The following is a 19,193-nucleotide window of genomic DNA, read 5'->3' as shown; positions in this document are numbered from 1 at the left end:
ACAGAGACACACACTCTTTAAAAGATGGGACAATCAGTGAAGAAGTAAGAAAGAGCAAAGACTAAATGTTATTTCATTGCCTTCTCAAGGTGTATAGTTACCTACATCCACTCTTCTTTAGATCAAGGGCTCCATGTGACAGCAGGTGATAGCCTGCTGAACAGCTCACCCGGAGCTCAGTAGCATTACCAAGAGTTTACTGTAAGTCTTGCTCCATAGGTAGACTGCCACTGAATGACATCTTACTGCTGTACATGCTCCATGTGCTAGGTCTGCATAGCTGAATGTATTTGAGAACAACTAGCCAGCAACACAGTATCAGGGTCAATTTTACTTCTGGGCTTCCAACATCACTCCAGAATACACAGCCTAAGTGTTGTAGTCTCTTTTCAACTCATAAAGCTTACACTTGGCAAAAGTAAGTAGGAAAAGAAAAAACAAACGCCTTTTTGTTTTATTTCCCACTTTTGGAAAGCATTTTACACAGGTTTTGATTTTCAGAATATCTTGGAATCAGTAGAAAAAAACCTAACTGAACAGTTTGTCTTTACAATAGAAACCTTTCAGGAGTCAAAATTGAGACTAAAAAAATACATGCAAAACATACTCCTTTCAAAACACAACTTGAAACAAAGCACCAAACTACACAAATATGCTGAATGAACATCACAGAAGTAGTCTTCATAAAAGGTGTAAAAGTCACCTATTCACTAGGCACTGTTCACTTGTTTAAACAGAAGAGACAATAAAAATATTGTCAACAAACTTGCAATTTCAACTCAAAGGCTGTAGCTGGAATTTCCTCCGTGTGTCATGCTTTAGTAGCGACCTGAATTGAAACACAAAATACATACATCATTAGACTTACAAGGATTGACAAATTACAGAGTTCTGTCTAAAGCCCCTGCCACCCCTCAGATCTGCATTGAATTCAAGAGCCTTATCTGGCAAGGTCCAGCAGTCAAGGCAAGTTCTGCCAGCAAGTTCCTCTGTGTAGAAGAAAAGCCCAGCTCCTGATGCACACTGACTGTCCTCTCATGCCCAGCTTCCCCTATCAGGAAAAGCAGTTACCCTTCATATTGCTTGTTTTCATGTGGACAGAGTATACATGAGAACCTAATCTATTCTTTCACTCTGTCCATCACAAAGGGATGCTAGGAATGCTATTGTGTTTTAGTAGCTTTCTCCCTCTATTTGCAGCTTATCTTCCACACACAGGAGCAATTAAAAAAACCTCACACTGGTTGGACCTTGGGATGCAGTTAATGTTTTCAACATGTTATGTAGTGAAATTTACTTTCAGTGTTAGAACTTGGGAGGGTTGGAATTTGGCCTTGCTCTTCTGCAGGTAACCCAACTGCTAACGTTCTACAAACTTCTGTTTTAGAGTTTCAGAGAAAAGAAATGGCACTGCAGACTTATTAATGAATGGTATTACTGCAAACTAAATATTTACTCTCTCCCTCAAAGTTGCCAATTGCTCAGTGAAACATTAAAGGGAATTGCGGTTCAAAAAAAGGATGACCACATGCAGTCCTTGTGGACACAAAAGCTCAAAGTTCAGGCCAGGTGGAAGCTTCCTTTACTTACGAGGTGAATAGGACCGAGATCTGGATCGAGATCTGTAGCCCCCTCGGCTGTAATATGGTGATGGTGATCTCCGCCTGTGAAAGAGGGCAACAAAAGCAATTCCTTTGTTAGAGCCTGCTGCAGCAGCTTTACCTCTAAGCCAGACCCTGGCATCTGAAGAAAGCTAACCAGCACATAGCTGATCAACATTTCTACTGGACAGCAGAACAAAGATTAGATGATTTTATCATCACCAGGTCACAGAATATTACTTTGGATTAACAGAGGAAACGCTCTTGCATTCACAATTTGACTACATATGATTTTGGAGTTTCAAGACAGGAGCATCCCAAACAAGCAGAGTAAGTCAAATTACACCTTAACTCTTAACCTAAATGACTTGTTTTGAGATTAAGAGTTTATTTCACTAGCACTCACTGCCACAACCAACCCCACCTTGCCATCCCTCCAATCCAGGCCAATCCCCAATTTTGCCATTCCTTGTCTAGTTCCACTCCTTTAACAACAACAACAAAATAATCAACACTTACCCCCCACCCCTCAAACCTCCAAAGATTCACAACATTAATCTACTGGCATAAATCAAGTTTTTCCTTCCTGCATAAAAGCAGTCCCCAAACTAATCTAACTCCTTTACAGAGCAGTAAGAGAATGTCTGAAATGCAGCACTGCTCACTGAAGAGCTACAAGTACTCCATATCTATCTGGTTTCTGTTTGTGTGTTTACAGGTTTCCTAGACTTGATTTACAGAATGCTCCCAAGATATCACATGTAAGAATTAATTTCCAGATGACCAGACACTGAAAGCTTTCTTTTCATACCTGTAAAACTGATCCCTGTCTTGAACAGCTCTCCATCCTCCACCTCCTCCACCACCACCACCTCTGTGAATGGAAAAAGTAAAATGACAAAAGTTCATTGTACAAGCAAAAAGCATCATCAGATGTTAAGAACATGACTACAAGGGAACATTGGTTTCTACACTGATAAAAATAAACAGAATGAAGTACACAGTATGTATTCCTGGAATGAGCTGGCTAAATTCTGTGAAGCAGCAGCTAAGGAGGACTCATGTTCCTGATGACCAATACTGTAGCATTTTACTGTGTCATGCTCTCCAACAAGCAGCAAAGAAAGATCTGTACATCATTTTTGCTCCTAAAATAATTTCTATTCTCAGATGCTTACCTTCTCAAGGCAAGCAAACTTTCAATTCACTGTCCTGAAGAAAAGGCTGAGTCCAGATAAGTGGGGGAAAAAAACCAACCCACACCCTTACATCTTAACACTTCACAATCACATTTTAAATGAAGGCACTTAAGAATTGAGACACAACTTTGTATATAGAAAGCTGCCTAGAACTGAGACAATACATTATGGTAGTTAAGAATATTAAGTGCTTGGGCTGGTACCTCCACAGATTTAGAAAGAGCAAAGCATTACCAGACAGGTAACAACCCAGAATTTGGATTATGGACTGCATAATTTGTGGTGGGGAGGGGATCTGCCCCAACCCATTACATGGAAGAACCACTGTCACAGGCATCTCAGAAGCTCAAGAAGTCTATAAATCATACAAGGGACAGAGAACCCCCTAGCTAGTGTGCAAAATGGATTTTTTCTTTTTCTTTTAAGGTTACTCTTTAATTTACAGATATTTTTCCAGAAGGAATGAAGCATCCCAAAACAATGAGAAGAAATTATTTTTATCAATTTTAATTTGAAATTGCATTTACCTTAAAAGGTTCACTGCACAGAGGGCAAGGGAGGTAATCGCTACCAACTGATTTCATAGGGCAGAGTGGTACTTTGCAATGCTCTACTGCATCTTTAACAATTCCAACCTTCCCTTCCTCATGACACAGTATTTTCCTCAAATGACCAAGTTCTGTGGCTTACGTTCACTCTTTCAGTATCTGGTATGAAAAAACACTCCAAAGGTTCTGCAATGAACTAAAAGCTCATTGGAGTGTGGGATTTTATTAAGATAGGAAATGGAAGTCACCCATGCTGGAATTGTCAATATTTTCACCCCAAAGGCCTCGTTTACAAGAGACATAGAATGGGATGCAGGAAAGTCAGCATCGCACCCACCACGTGGCAGCCTCAAAGACCTCGACCAAAGCATGGCCATGAATTCCGACAGGCTACACGCAGAGTAGGGCACTAACTGAAGCAATCTGTCTTCTCATATCACTCTTACTAGCCTACTCTTCCCCCCCAAAGGCATATACTCAGCTTTATGTTCAGTCACTATTTCAGTCTGGACCTACTCTCACCAGCACAAACAGAACTCATGTAATTAAAGCTTCTGGTAATCACAGAATGTTAGAGGCTGGAAGGGACCTCAAAAGATCATTGAGTCTAGCCCCACTGCCAGAGCAGAATCACCTAGAGTATGTCATACAGGAACACATCCAGGTGGGTTTTGAATGTCTCCAGAAAAGGAGACTTCACAACCTCTCTTGGCAGCCTGTTTCAGTGCTCTAGCACCCTCCAAGTGGCAAAGCTTTTCCTTAAGTGGAACCTTCTATCCTCCAGCTCGCGCCTGTCACCCCTTGTCCTATCACTGGGCATTACTGAGAAGAGCCTGGAGGGGATACTGGTGACTGATGAAATTTCTCACTTCGTCTCTACTACACTCAAATTGTAAGCTGCCACTGTAATTCCAGCTCAAATATTAGAACTGCACCTGTAACTCTCACAATTTCAATGCTAACCAATGAACCAACAAAAGATTCTTTTTAAATCAGAGTAGGAGAACATACTTTGTTTTTTTAATCTGCATTGGGTTTTGAAAAACATTATAGACTAACCCATGTCACAGGTTAAACACCACAAAAGCATTTCTTGATTTGCCCAATGTGATTGGTACTGAGCAGTCATTCTGGTGAAGATTGGATAGTGAGATTCCAGAAAGACAGACACCATGTGCAAAAAGTATTTTGGAACACATATGTGGAATGAACTGCTTAACGCTTCTATAGGTAGAAATGTACACAAGAAAGTGGAGTTCAAATAGCAGCTGAGTATTGCAAATATTGCCTCACCTGTATGATCTGCTGTAATAGTCACGATCATCATAGCCTCTGTCGTACCCTCTGTCATAGTAATCTCGGCGTCGTGAGCTGCCGCTGCAAACAGTGGAAGAGAATTACACTTAACGAGATCTGAAACATTAATATTGTTCACAGTGCTTCCCAGTAGGCAGGCAGTTAAGTATATGCCATTTGAACTGGGTTATATTGTTACCTCATGTCCTCACAGTGAAATGACTACGAGCAGCATTCCTACTTTCCCATTAGTGCAGGTGCCAACAAACTACTAAAATAATTGCTTTTTCTAAGCCCTTGAACTTTAAGACAGCTACTTTCCTCCTTGCTCCGAAACCTTCTAACTTTTTGATACCATAGGCACACAAGAAATTCCATTCTGTGACAACTCTTCATTCACTTTTAACTCTCAGAAAGCTCCTTTTAGAAGAGGTTTCCAATTAGATAACCTAGTTTCAACATGACAGCAACTATTTAACCACCAGTACTGTAAGATGAAAGCCTTGGGGAGAAACTGGGCAATTACTTGAGAGAAGAATTTATGTTCTTGGCAACTTGAAGTAAAAAATGTACTCCCAAGAGAGGGCAGACTGCACTACATAACTACTGAATTAGTATCTGCTAATTCACTCTTGAAAACTCGAGCTTGCAAAAGGCACTAACATTTGAGGGTGTATAGGATGACAGCACAATTTAGAAATAAAAAAACCTCAAGAAAACTATCTTAGTGTAGACTTAAATGTTTAGATAACTTTTGTCTGGGCTGCATAACTAAGAAACAGGGTTTTGCTCAATCCAGGCTGCCCCCAGATCAGTCACTGGCAAGCACCATATAAATTAACTCTTCCTGTCTAAAACTTGTAAAGATACACCTCACTACTGACAGCTTTCCACACCTAGCCTCTCTCTAATTCTGAAGATCTCCTTTACCAGTGGGGTTTAGCTTTCATAAGCTTTGGCAGATAACCATGAGTGCTAGCACAACTCCTAAGGATTTAAAAAAGAGTAATTAAAGTCAGACATCAGTGATTTTTGCATTTTAGTTTCTAGTACTGAAACAACCTTGTAACGTACAGCACAAGTCATAAGCAAGGAAACAGCTTTCAGAAGAGTTATTAATGCAAAAGCCCAATAAACTATGAAACCCACATGGACACAGGTCTCTTGGCAGGGATACAGAACAGTTCTTGAACAGAATACAAGCCAATCTTATCTGCTGCTGGTTTGGAAAGCCCCATACAAGTAACTCACTAAGTGGGCCTTCCCATATAGATTCCAGGGGTAGGCGTGTGAGGTCTTTTTGTTATGGAGAAGTCTACCCGGATCCTTCTTCCATCCAGCTCCATTCCATTGGCACGTTCTTTCGCCTAAACAGTGATACAATGCAGTTAGCTGTAGGTATCAAGTTTACTTATGATCACAAAATTGTAACCACTGCTTCAGGATTAACTCACAACATGGCTCTTAGTAACTATGCCTTGTATGTAACACTGAACACAAACTCTTAAGACATTCTAGGCCAACTGGATACAAGCTTCAGTAACCACTTAAAAAGTGGCTACATTTCATAAAATGCCTGGAAGGACCATGATTTAACAATTGTTTCAGTACCCCAATTTCTAAAATGATTAAGAGGAATCTTTGAACATGCTTACATACAGAAGTAACTACTCCAATATGAAACAAAGCATTCAAAAGTTAAAAGCACTACTGGTTTTCCTCCAGTAAGCTGTCAAAATCCACCATAACCTTGAATATAATAACATCAGTGTCAACAGTAAATCTGAAGTGCAAAACCCAGTAACTCTCAAACACCCTCACACACTATTGTTGCCCCCCCCAGCTTTTACTCCCTCCAGCCAAGTAGCAAGACCTACAGCCAAAGCTTCAACCTAACATGGGAGCTTTCATGTCAAATTTGGAAAAGACAACGCTAGAGACTAAGTAGTGGAATTTATGCTGAACATAAGCCTAGTTACAGCCCATAGGCACACTGCTTCCCAAGGGCTGGGTGGAGTGCTAGAATTCTCTACCTGGCAAGAGTAGAATCCCCCGTTCATTCTGCAGCACTTACACTCACAAATCCTGTAACTTTGTTACAAGGTTTTTGACACATCTTCCAATTTAACAAATCCCTTAGGGTTTACCCTGTACACTTACTGTCACAGGAAGCCATGTGCAGCCTGCCCTTTTATTGTCAGGAAAGGCTTCCCCTTGTCCCTTTCAGGCCAAAGCACTAGGAGTCACACAGCAGAAAGCATCATAGTGCTCTTACAGAGCGCTCTGCAATGACTGCCTGGTCCACTCTATACGTGGCTGTTATTAACTAGTATCACACGTGGAGTTACGGAGCAGCCTGCGTTTCTCTTTTTCTTGTTGGGTGGCACTTCAGGCTAGGCTGAAGTTTCTTTCATGAATTCACAATAGCTCGGCCTGCACAAGGACCAGTGTTCCTACCTCTCCATTCTCTCCTCTGGTACACAGGAGGTATCTTTAAGACATTTATGATGATGTGCCAAGTATTTTTTTAAGCCTGGGAAAACTCACAGCCATATCCTGTTACAGAATATACATCCTACCAACTGTTCCCACCGCAAAGATTTGGTACCCCAACCTACTTCCTTAGCATCCTCTACGTTTTCGAAGTACACAAATGCAAATCCTCTTGAACGCCGAGACTGCTGATCATACACAATGGAGACATCAGCAATTGGACCATACTTGGAGAAAACTTCTCTGAGATCTCTTTCTGTGGTGTACAGACTCAATCCAAACACGCCAAGACAACAATTTGGGTCAGGATTTGCCTAAAGGAAGGGACAGACAGATATTAAAATGAAAACACTGGTATCTGCACTACAAAGTATTTCACAATTCATTGACTGAAAGCTTCAATATAAAACAACAACAAAAAGATACCGAGATTCAGGTTGGGTTTATTTGCTGATAGATATTACCACAGTCAAACCTACAGGTACACAAGCCTCCTTCAACAAAAATACTTTGCATTTCTCAGGGTATTGTGCAATTAAAGCACACAAAAGGTACTGTATTTAAACAGTTTTCCCTCCAGAGGCTAGCTGATGACAGTTGAACAGAGAGAGATATATACACAGATAGAGGTTGAAACCACATCTTCATCTGTATTTGCTATCACCTTTTCCCCTACTTCAGCACAAACCATACTGTGCTCAGTCACCTGAGCTTCTAAAGCAGCTAAACCGTCTTACATGCTCCTTTAAGGACATCATCAAAACAGCTTTTAATGCAATGTTTTAGTTTTCCAGGCTTTCTAATCAAGTAATTCTATCCCCATCCCTCGCCCCATTTATTACATTCACTCACTACGTCACGTATATAGTGACAACAGCCTGCACTGGCAGCACTTCTAAAGGCATCTGCTAAAACCCAAACAAGACACCCTCACAGAAGCAGGAATCACCTGCTTGCATAACAGACATACCCTGTTTCCAATATGACGTCTGCGAGTCGACATGGGTGAATGGCTGTGACTGTGTCGTCGCCGATAATCCCGACTGTAAGACCTACTTCTTGACCTCCTGTGAGAGCGGGAACGGGAGCGGGATCTTGTGTAGTGTCTGCGAGAACTCCTCCTTGATCTAGATCTGAGGGAAAAAGGTGCAGTGTGGGGTTTGATTTGGTTTGTTCACCCTTAAAAGTATGTCAGATATTCACAAACAAAAAGCCCAAATACCCATTTTCTACAGACCTGCAGCAGCACACGACTCAGCTACTCTATTTAGTCACTCAAGGAGTGTGTTACTTTTAACAGCTGTTGGCTAAATCTCTACAATCACTGTAGATGCTGAGGGACCTCCTGTAGAATGAGAGCCTCAACTTTCACTATTTTTTTTATTCCACTACAGCTTTTAACTTTCTCTAACAAGGCTATCTTGACTTGGTGCATGCTTAGAATACTCATAGCATTGAAATAAAAACAGCTAGGGTGGCTTTCTTTTAAAGATTTAACAGAAGGAAGTAACTTAGAACACATGACTGCAGAAGTGCACCTTTCTTCTTATTCTAGCACTCAGAAAAGCACTGCTTTCAGTGAGACTGAAAGCAAATGCCCCTGAAACAGAGCTTAACATGATAAAAGAAGCTAAGCAATAGCTTATTTAAATGTATTTCAACAGTCATTTAACATTAACTATTCATGAATATTGACATTTCAAACTTTCCAAGAGCAAAGGTGCAACTGCTCATTAATATGAGCTGAGGTCTCCTCAGAACAGTTCCAGAAGTGTTTTCTGACAGCACTAGGTCTGCTGAGATCAGGCTCTGAAACACTTCAGCTCTCTCAACACAGACCGCCTTAGCTGAAAATCTAGGCAAGCACTCAAACTGGAATAGTACACCTGAGCTTGGCATGCTGATGGCAGTCACTGAATAATCTGCCTTCCACACAACTAAAAAGAGAAATTGCTGCAAGGCTAAGAAACACAATGAACAGTTTAATACTCAAAGGTTGTAAGTCACAAGCTGTTAATTTTCAGACTAATTTGTGTCTTAAATGTCCTTCCTCTAGTCCGTGGAAGCCAAGGTAGTTTAGTACCGACCAAAACCATAAGCTACCATCATTCTACAACCATTTTCACAGTAACAGCACCACTATACTGGCATGAATGAACCTGGTCATATGCCTGAGTGTTTAAAAGCTTCTTCCACAGTCAGAATTTCTCACTAGGCAAATGTCACCAGATGGCCAAACTGCAGGATATACACTGTTATCTGTTACATGCTTCCATAAAATATATGCCCTCATCCTTCTCAGAAGTGAGTCAGGTAGGTGCTGTTATCCTTAGACATGTCTAACATGTCCAGGAGAAATGACTTTGGCTTGTCCCATTACAATACTTCCAATGATGTATACAGAAAATTGTTTTTGGTAACTGAAAGTAAAAACAAAACAAAAGGACTTCCCTGAGGCAAAGCAAGCAGTAAAGACAGACAGAAATAATGCTACTAATAATGAAAAGAGAAGCTCAATAAATGCATACAGCCATGTTTCATCCAGTGTCAGGGGGAAAAAAAGAAAAATAAAGAAGGCAAGCACAAAACTGTTGGTTCCAGGTAACAGAATGCACCCACTGCACCTAACAAGAGCTGGACAGTTCTGAACGAGGCAATCCATTATGTGAGAGAACAAGTCTTCTTTAAAATAGGCACTGCTTACATTTCTGCTTTACCTGGCAGTGTGCCATTATTGGCCTTTGCTGCAAAGCAACAGCAGCTGACAATCCTACTCCTTCATTAGGAACTGTTTAGATTTCACAGAATCAGCTAAATATAACAAGCATGCTACACTGCTGCTGAAAACCTCGAAAACATGAAATCAAGTATATCCACACCCCGACTAATACACACAGAGATTTGTTCCTAAATTGAAGTTAAATTTCTAAAGCTGGTAACTAAACAACAACATTACACTTCCAACAGCAACTACAAAGAAATAACGTTTTAAGTTATTTCTCTGGTGAGAGGCAGTTAGATGACCTCCTCAGAAGAGACAAGTATGTTGGTTCTAAAGATGTGCCTTGACAGAATTCTGTCTAAACTTGCTGGTAAACACACTAACTTTATAATAGTCTGGAGTATTTCCAGCCACAGGACAGATCAGGAAGCAATGGTAGTCAAAAGCTTCTACTTTGTTGTTCAAGAAGTCAAAAGCAGTTGCCTGGGTATTATTTAAAGCATGATTTCTCCTAAACCATTTGCTAGACCTCTTGTAACATTCTGGATCTTATATTTGTTTCTTTCAGCACTTCACACAATTAGTGACTACATTCCTAGACACTACTACAGTTAGTCTGCAAGTGAGAAACATCGTGATTAAAAGAGTATGAAATCCCTACGGCTTATGGATTAAGGTGCAGAAGGACTGCTGAGCTGGTCCTGACTTACTTGTTATCATAAAATTAGGTTTCCCCCAAAGGTATTTGGCATTCTACATGTTCAGAGTATTTTCATTTTCCCAAAAGGCTTTCAAATTGATAGAACTGTCCTCACAAGGGGACCTAAATGCACTGATGGTGTTTCTCATCATGGGTCATTGCTATTGCTAATACCACAATGTCCTCTGAAGTTGTCATCCCTCTTCCTGCCTGACCCCCAGGATCCGGCAAACCTAATTCATTCTTATACACCTAAGTATCTTAGGAACAGCTCAGCTGGAAACCTCACTGCTGAAACCCACATTTTAACCTGAATGATTACAAATGAGTAAAGGAACTGTCATTCACTTCTGTAGTCAGCACTCAATTATCTGGTTACGGTGAGTTCAATCTTGAAGTATTTTCAACCAGGCAATTACACGATCTAGACTCTGAAGAAAATGTAAATTAATTCAGAGATTCTGTCATGTCTCCACTCTTTATTACATGTGTACCTCTTATGTAACACCCAGTAAAGCAAATGCAAAGCAGCTAAGCAGTGACACAGTCTTACTTCTAGACTATCAGCATATTGTTTCACAGTTTTAAGATCAATTCTGTGGCCATGAACAGATTGTTTAGCAGCAATATGGTGGAAAAGGCGTTTTCACAGGCACCATTTGTGTTGCCACGTGGTAAATACAGTAAGCAAGCTACTTTTTCCACAACTTTTAAGAGCTTGGAAAGCTGTCTAATCTTTAAAGCTTTCCAGTTTGCTAACTTTTAAGTTAAATTAATAGAAATTTAATCAGACAGAGGCCTGTTGAAATTCACATTTATACCTACTGCTTCTTTTTCATAGAATATACTGTTAGCTATCCCTGAATCATCACTGCTTCCAGTGAGAAACTGTAATACATTGATATGGCATAAAAATATGACGTGCAAAATTGAGTGCACAGAAAAATAAACATCTTTGAGTGTGAAAAAAAGAAAAAAGTGGAAAATTGAGGGGGAAATGGGGTGGAAAACATTAGGAACTACTGTATTGCACTCAAACTAGCCCTTATTCCAAGGCTTAAAAGGCAGGCCACCCCCCTAAACTCTTACCAGCAGAGGCACAAGCCTATGTAGCCAACTATAAAAAATGTTGCAAAAGCATTTAACTTGGATCTTTTCAAATCCTGAAGCCACACATGCCCTACTGGACTCAATGTCCACAAGATCACCAGTTACCTCTGGAAACAGAAGCGGGCTAAACAGCATTTCAGTTCACCTCTGACAACCATCCGGTTTGTGAAGAGGAAGAAGAGTTAAAAGAAGTAAACTCACCTGGATTCAGACCTGGATCTAGATTTTGACCTGGAACGCCTGGAATCCTCCTTAGATCGAGATCTTGCAGGGGTGTGCCTCCCCGACTTGCCAGACCCATGAGCGCTTCCGCTTCTGGAAGCAGAACGGGATTCCTGCACGCAGATATTGAAAGCCTAATTTGTACACAATTGCTTGTTTACCTGAGGTGTGTAAACAAGCTCCAGTGAAATAAATGGTAACAATTCATATCTATGTGTCCGGGCAGTCGGCATTAGAACTGCCTAGATTGTTAAGTAGTTTTTATTTTTTTTCCCTGGTAGACACTTCTTTACCCTGCATATACTTTTGCTATTAAACAGATAATGCATGCATGTTTAGCAAAATATACAGGGACACATAAACAGACTAGTAATTACTTAGCGTAGTGCTTTCAGATTCCAGATTACTTCTTATCTTAACTTCATTTTTATTCCTTTTCTTCATTCTTCCGTTTCAAATTCTGACTTCTTTCATCTTCCCCACTTCACACAAATTGCTCAATATTCTACAAGTGGGACTTCTGGTCTGATAATTAGCATGCATTCACTTTCTTTTTTTTCAAATTTCAGCTTCACTTATTCCTGAGCTTCAAATAATTCTCATTTATAAAACTTGTCAAATGGCGACTTCCGCATTTTCCTTCTTCAACATTAACCTTAATAGAAAAAGAACAGGATGAAGAATATTTAAAAACTCCAGGATAAAATCTAGTGCCAAAACTGAAACTAGAAAAAAAGTTTTGTGGACTTTTAACTAAATATGCAGTTCAAGAATAGCATCTACCAAATACCCTACTATTTTATAAACAGATTCAGTCAGTTTAACTTAGCACTAAGTAACTGAAATCACTATTTATGCCTACGATTAATAGCAAATGCGCAGCGGATCAACTGATTACCTACTAATGAATTTTAGCATTAAGATACTCAAAATACTTTGCACTGTCAGCCTCATTCTTAGACAAAACTCATCGAGAAGTAACTTATGCAAGGTCCCTATTGTGGCCAGAGATGACTAACTGATGTGCTTTCTGAATGCAGAAAGCACAACGTGGTTGGTCTTTCAGTGACTTACAATTACGTTTCTTCTGGGGGTATTTCTTGCCCTTCAAAAGAAGGCCCCGTTTGAAGGTTTATGAGCAGACTCACACCTACTTTGTCTGCACAAGTGTGATTATGGATGCAGGCTTCATTCTTCCACATAATTCATAGTCTTCCACTGACCAAAACGCAATTCTGTGTAACACACTCAAACACTGTTTTGGAACAATAACCCATCTACTCTATTATTTACTTGTAAACTTCTTTGGTAATGACCCAAATGGCATCTTCAACTTTTATATTCTTTTAACCTGCATAATTCTTAGCTTCAGTCACATGCCTTGAACAGTTGCTTTCAACACACCAGAAGGTAATCTTTATTTCAAGGTATTAGATAAAAATGTAAAATTCAGTAGCAGAATTCTATTTACTCTGTAAAGACCATGCTAACTTTTCTGCCAGTTCTGATCACAAATGCTCACTAACACTGGATTAAGAAATTTCTCTCAATGAATCTGTCAATCGCTCAGTAACACCTCCAAAACCTCTACACTCAACTTCACGAGCATTCCATACTAAACATTCAGAAATTCATTTGCTAAACCAAAATTTCATCATGCTTAAACCACTTCTACACCACTTGAAACAAAATTTAGTTTTTACAATGCCTACCACACAATCCTGAGGCGGTGGGGGAGAAACAAGACTTACAGGATAAAGCAGGTATTCGATTAATACACGAGCAACAGAAACAACAGAAAGTTGGCCTTATTCCTCCCTATCACAATATTTAGGGAGGTGTTCTAAACTGTATCTACCTCATATACCACCATTGTAAAGGACAAACATTGAGAACCACTCTCAAATTACAAATTTAACCTAAATCCATTACTACCTTCAGAAGAAAATAATCCATGGAGTTCCAAATTAATGCATTAATTTACCCATAAGAAGTCTTCAACTCTAAGAGAATTAGAAAAAGCAAGACTGATGAAGGACTGAAAAACAAAACTATGGCTGTTATCCTTTTGAGGAAAAATACTTCTCCTCACAAAACTGAATTCTTGGTAGGTCCAGACTAGATAGAAGGAGCCATGCTCAGATACAGGTGGTCTAACACCGAAAAGGACAAGAGATGCAGGACGGGAGCAAAGCAGCAGGGAGAATCTTGCCCATAAACATACCCCATACCCTTTTTAGAAGTGAATCAGCTTTGAGAGAAATCAGTAGGAAAATGGTATTAGTGTAAGCAAGTATCTGAAGTATTAATGTATTTGATATGTATTATTTTTTAACCTCTCTACAGTCTTTGCCTCTTATGTTAAGATTGATGTGGAAAATGGGTATCTTGGATATGAGAAGAAAACTCAGTGGATGCCTTAGGACAGCTGTGTATCTAAATCAGAAAATTAAACAACTGGCTTGTTTTCACTGAGCTCCTTTGGACCTTACCACATTTTTCAGCTTTTATTTTCCAGATCACCCTTCTTCAAAGCATTTATCTTTGACCTACCGCATTTCATTACTTCCTTATTACTTCTCACTTTACCAGAACTCATTCCACCTCACTTATTCCAAATGTTACTAAGAGTGGTAGCAAACCCTAAAATTTCAAAGTTGTTACCATACTCACCTCAACTTCCAGAAAGTCCTTCCTACCCCAAATTTCAAGCACCAGGAACATGCAGCACCCCAAGTCTATTTTACACCCCATTTACTGACACCACCCACACAAGCCCACTCCCACAGCTCACTGAAATTTAGGCTTTTCCATCTAGTTTTGTTGTTCTTAATATATTTTCTATTTTTACTATTTCACTTTGTGAATTTTTACTATTAACTGCCAGTGTAGGCTCCTGTCCTGTGGAATAAGAAACAACCTACTTTATTCTACCTCTATTCAAACACTGTTGGTAAGCAGATCAAGAGTGATGTTCACTGTTAAATAACTACTGTTTTTCTAGCTTTGAGTTTATGCAGCATGGATTTTGAAGGTCACCAGAATCCCTTGATCTTTACCAACAGTCCTTCCCCTTCATCAGGCATTTCTGGAAGTCAGGTGGAACCCCTTAAGTTCAGGTTTACAGTTTGCAAATTGTTCTCTACGTATTTTAAGCACATCAAACAATGTGTAATACACTACAGGGATGGTATTTGTAACACCTCAGGCACATTCAGAAAGATGCTTTACTGCCATCTACTCTATAAGCAGGAAATGTCACAACAGCAGAATTATTTGGGGGGCAGACAGAAAAATGCACAGAAATCCAGTTTTTCCTCATAGGAACACAAGTTACAGACTTCAGTTACCTAATATAAGATACAGGAAAATAAAATTAGTACTATTTTTTGAATCCTAAATACCCCTCAACATGTATTGCCACTTGCTTTCCTAAAGGAAAGGTGCTGCCTCACATTACAAAATCTGCAGTCACCACTTATACAGGGTGTAGCTGTGCTGACTTCACATTCCTTCTGGTCCAACAAAAGAGCTTTTGCTTCTCTTCCCCCTGAAGAATATGATCAGATCACTGCTGAGGGGGCTGGGAATCTGCCCAGATGGAAAGCACAACCACCCCTTTCCACAAATTTTCAAACTCCACCAAAATGACAAGAACATGACTTGGAAAAAATCAAGCTAGCAGAAGCAGCCCAGCTTCTTCCCACCAGTTCTGCCACATGAGCTGATCTTGGGGGCTGATTCAGTGCACCAGGATGTTAGGAAACTCAAGAAGCAAACTATTTTCTGACAGCTTAAGGCACTGAATCTGCCCACCAAGAAGTCAGATCAAGAGCCAGCTGATGTCCTTTTGGTGACAGCAAGCAATCAGATTGTCTCTAATCTTCCCAAACAGTTTCCTTAGACATTCATCCACAACTTAGTAATAAAAAAACAAACCCCACAAAATCAGGCTTTTTTCAAAACGTGTTAAGTACTTTGTAAGTAAATCTATAAATACTGTTCAAGTTACTCAACAAAAAAACTGTCAGTTTCTGATCACATGCATACCAAGTAATCACAATCAGCACTAACCCGCTCATAGAAACTATTTTGTCCTTTGACCAGTCTTCTTTACAACCCTTCCATGTCAGCACAATTTCAACAAACGAAACCAAAATATAAAAGTGACTTGGAAAGATGTGGCAACTATTACAGTACACTGGCAGTATCTGAAGCATCTGTAACATTAAACATGTAATATCTTCATTTAAACTTTCTTCTACAATTTATACTCCACAGTGGAAATTCTGATGGGAGTTTTCCCCCCTCCTTATCTTCCTTTTTGCACTGTGAGAGAAGCCAGTTTAAGTTTGTGTTGCTGCTGAAATAGCAAGTCCCTTTACTTGGGAAAGCACCTGGTATATCTTTGTCATCCCCAATGCTGACATTAAGACCTGTGGCTACACAATCAAATCAAGTCTGCAAACCAGTGCAGCTGCAAATGGAATCAGAAAACGAAGGAAAAAAAACTTCAGGTGATTTAATTCCCGAATCTGACTGACTATATAAACACTAGCACAAGGGAAAAAAGAAGAACATTTTCAGGAGCACAACTCTTGTTGGCAGCACAGACTTGGAACAGCTGAACAGGCAGTTGTAAAGTCAAATAATAAATAAATAATCTAGGATATAAAGGTTTCTGCTCTGCAGAGACTTCAGTGCAAAAAAGTACAAAGCTGTTGACTCAGTAAAATACAAGCCTTAAGTAAACCAAAAAAACCTTAACACTGGCAACAGCATTAGAAAAGCCACTCCCTGATCCAGTAACTCGATAGTTTTATCTTTCAGTTTTAAGAACATGTACGTTACATACAACTTACCTATTTATGATCCACAAAAGCTCAGACATAACCCATTGCCTGCATGTTTTCTTTGCATATCCCAAACAGTTATGTTTCTAGAAGAGTTTGCTATAATGATTTTAACACTTCCACTCATTCTGATTGAAATTCAGATGAAAATTAACCTGGTAACCTTCAGTGAAGTTGATACCGTCCTTAAAGTGTTTTTCAGACTTGCACAGAAAACTAAGACATAGAAATCCACCTTGGGCAAGTCAAAAGTAATACTGACTCACTAAAAATATACCAACTGCAAGAGTGACACGAAGCCATCAATTGAAAGATGATATGGGAAGTGGCAGAAGTCTATCCAATCTCATAGCATTTATTTCTATCTAGCATTTTCATCTTTAGGAAGATCAAAATCTTCTAACCTCTTCTAACCAAGTTTCTCTACGTTGAAGCTGAAACACACATGCTCTTAAAGATTATAGCCAATACGAACAAAGCCATAGTCAGAGAAAGACAATGCAAGACACGGCAATTTTGCGCTCAGAATTATTACACCCTCTTTAATTTTTTTTTTTTTTTGGCCACTTCCAGTGAAGGTTTAAGTTTTAAGCTACTCATCACCTCCACAACTCCCTGGTGCCGCAGTTAGAAAGTTAAAGTGGTGCTGAAGAACATAGCATTGAGATTCATATCGCGCTTGTCTGCTGCAGTAAAAATTAAGCATCTCAACGGAAAACAAAGCTAATTCACTAAAGAAAAAACAGCTGTAAGTAATCTGTATTGCACATACACATTATAAACATGAAGCCTAGCAAAGTCATCTACTGCCATGTTAGCAAAATTCCGCCCAGACATTAACATCTTGCAGTAACGATGCTGTTTCAGAGAACATCTACCGCAGGTTGCACGAAGCAAGGATATTGCCCTAGTACTGTTCGAAGTTGAACCTTTCAACTACTGCAATCACATTTAAAGCAAGAGGCCAAACCATTTGCATGCAAGGCTGCAACTACATCAAGAAGCAGTGTTAGTGTTTCGGAAGCACGAGGAGCAGCAAAGGGGAGCTGAATTTACAAAGTAATTACCCCAAAGTGAATTGCAATGCAGCTTTGGCGACAGCCTAACAAAAGCTCGGAGTACTATCGGCTCCCAAAGGATCTTCCTTCCCTATGCAGACGTTACCGAACAGGATTGGGGGATGGAGGCACCATTGCATCAGCCGAGACCGCCGCAGCCCGTCTACGAGCTCGGAGGGGCCTGGAGGGCCGTGGCACGGGAGGGTGAAGCCGACAGACCCCTGCCCGCCCTTCGGGGCCGCGACGGAAGCTGGCAGGTGCGGCACAGCCCCACCACAGTCCGCGTGCTCTGCTTCACCCAGGGCAGAGACGAGACTGGCCCGCCGGGGAGAGACACGCTGGCGACGGCGCAGCTGCAGCCAGAACACGCAGCGCCGCCGACCTCGGCCATTTTGTCCCTCTCCGGCACGCCCGGTCACCAGCCCAAGATGGCGCCGGGCAGACTCACGATGGAGTGCGCCGGCGGGCGAGCAGCTGGAGCGTCCCTGCCGCGTGCCCCCACCGCCTTCTCGGTTGGGCCAGCCGCCATCTTCCCTCCGCCGAACCCGCACCCCAGCGGCTCTCCCGCGCGTCCACCGAGGCTGTCCTCACCCACCGCACCATGGCGGCCTCTTCCGCGGCGGCTCTGCCACCCGTTCCACCCAGGCAGCGCGACAGGGAGGAAACACTGGGGCGGATAGTGCCGCCAGGATAGGGGCGGAGTAGGACAGAAGGGGCCCGGCCGCGCAGCGCACTCAGGCTTCGTTTATTACCCGCTCGCCGTAGTTCTGCTCCCCGCTATCGCTCATTGTCCTGCCGCACCGCTCCCCGAAACCCGACCGACCCTGGCGCCAGCGCTCGCCGTAAAGGAAGTGACGCGCCCAGCGAGCGCGCGCGCCCCGCCCCGCGCGGCCGAGCCTGGAGACGCAAAGCCCCACCCTAAGGTGCAGTCCCGCCGGGGGGTGAGCGCTGGGGCTTGTGGCGGCGGTTGCCGGTGATGGCCCTGACCCCACCGGCCTCGGGAGCGGCTTGGTCCCTAGGAGTCACAGCCTGAGGAGTGATCTCTTCAGATCTAGCTCCAGTGCCGGGTGGAGATGATCCTATCCGCCCGGACGGGGGAGACTTTCGGGCCAAGGCCAAGATCTCTTCTTTCCCCTTCCGCAGCCCCACTCTCTACAGGCCGCGTAGGCCATGGAAATGCTTTTAAAGAATGGCTGTGATTGCAGCGGGCTTTCTCGGAGCGGCTGCCCAAGCGTTCGAAAGCACGCGTTTCCTGCAGGTCGGGATTGGAGGTCGGGGTGTTTCCACACTAACCACACGAGGGCAGCATGGCGCTACCGGACCGCCGGCTTGGCTCAGGCCCGCGGCTGCCGGTCGGACGGGCACCGCTGCGGCTGCCGGCAGCCACGCGA

At 41.7% G+C, this 19,193-nt stretch overlaps 1 protein-coding gene across 2 annotated transcripts; it reads right to left on the bottom strand.

Moving 5' to 3' along the window:
- Positions 1-309: 309 nt before the first annotated feature.
- TRA2B (transformer 2 beta homolog) lies at positions 310-18,653 on the bottom strand. 2 transcript variants are annotated; one of them, XM_054166345.1, is made up of 9 exons: positions 18,555-18,653; positions 11,871-12,004; positions 8,108-8,270; positions 7,263-7,451; positions 5,896-6,011; positions 4,642-4,725; positions 2,413-2,475; positions 1,591-1,664; positions 310-829 (listed from the first exon to the last, which is right to left on the bottom strand). In XM_054166345.1, the coding sequence occupies exons 1-9, from the start codon at positions 18,588-18,590 to the stop codon at positions 819-821; spliced, it is 870 nt and encodes a 289-aa protein (XP_054022320.1). In that variant the 5' UTR covers positions 18,591-18,653; the 3' UTR covers positions 310-818. The 2 variants fall into 2 exon arrangements, with proteins under 2 accessions (XP_054022320.1, XP_054022321.1); XM_054166346.1 differs by lacking the exon at positions 310-829 and having other exon boundaries at positions 1,583-1,664; positions 18,555-18,652.
- Positions 18,654-19,193: the final 540 nt, after the last annotated feature.

This window comes from Dryobates pubescens, chromosome 13 (assembly GCF_014839835.1).
Source record: "Dryobates pubescens isolate bDryPub1 chromosome 13, bDryPub1.pri, whole genome shotgun sequence".
In the NCBI taxonomy this organism is placed as follows: domain Eukaryota; kingdom Metazoa; phylum Chordata; class Aves; order Piciformes; family Picidae; genus Dryobates; species Dryobates pubescens.
This window is presented reverse-complemented; position numbering and strand designations above follow the sequence as displayed.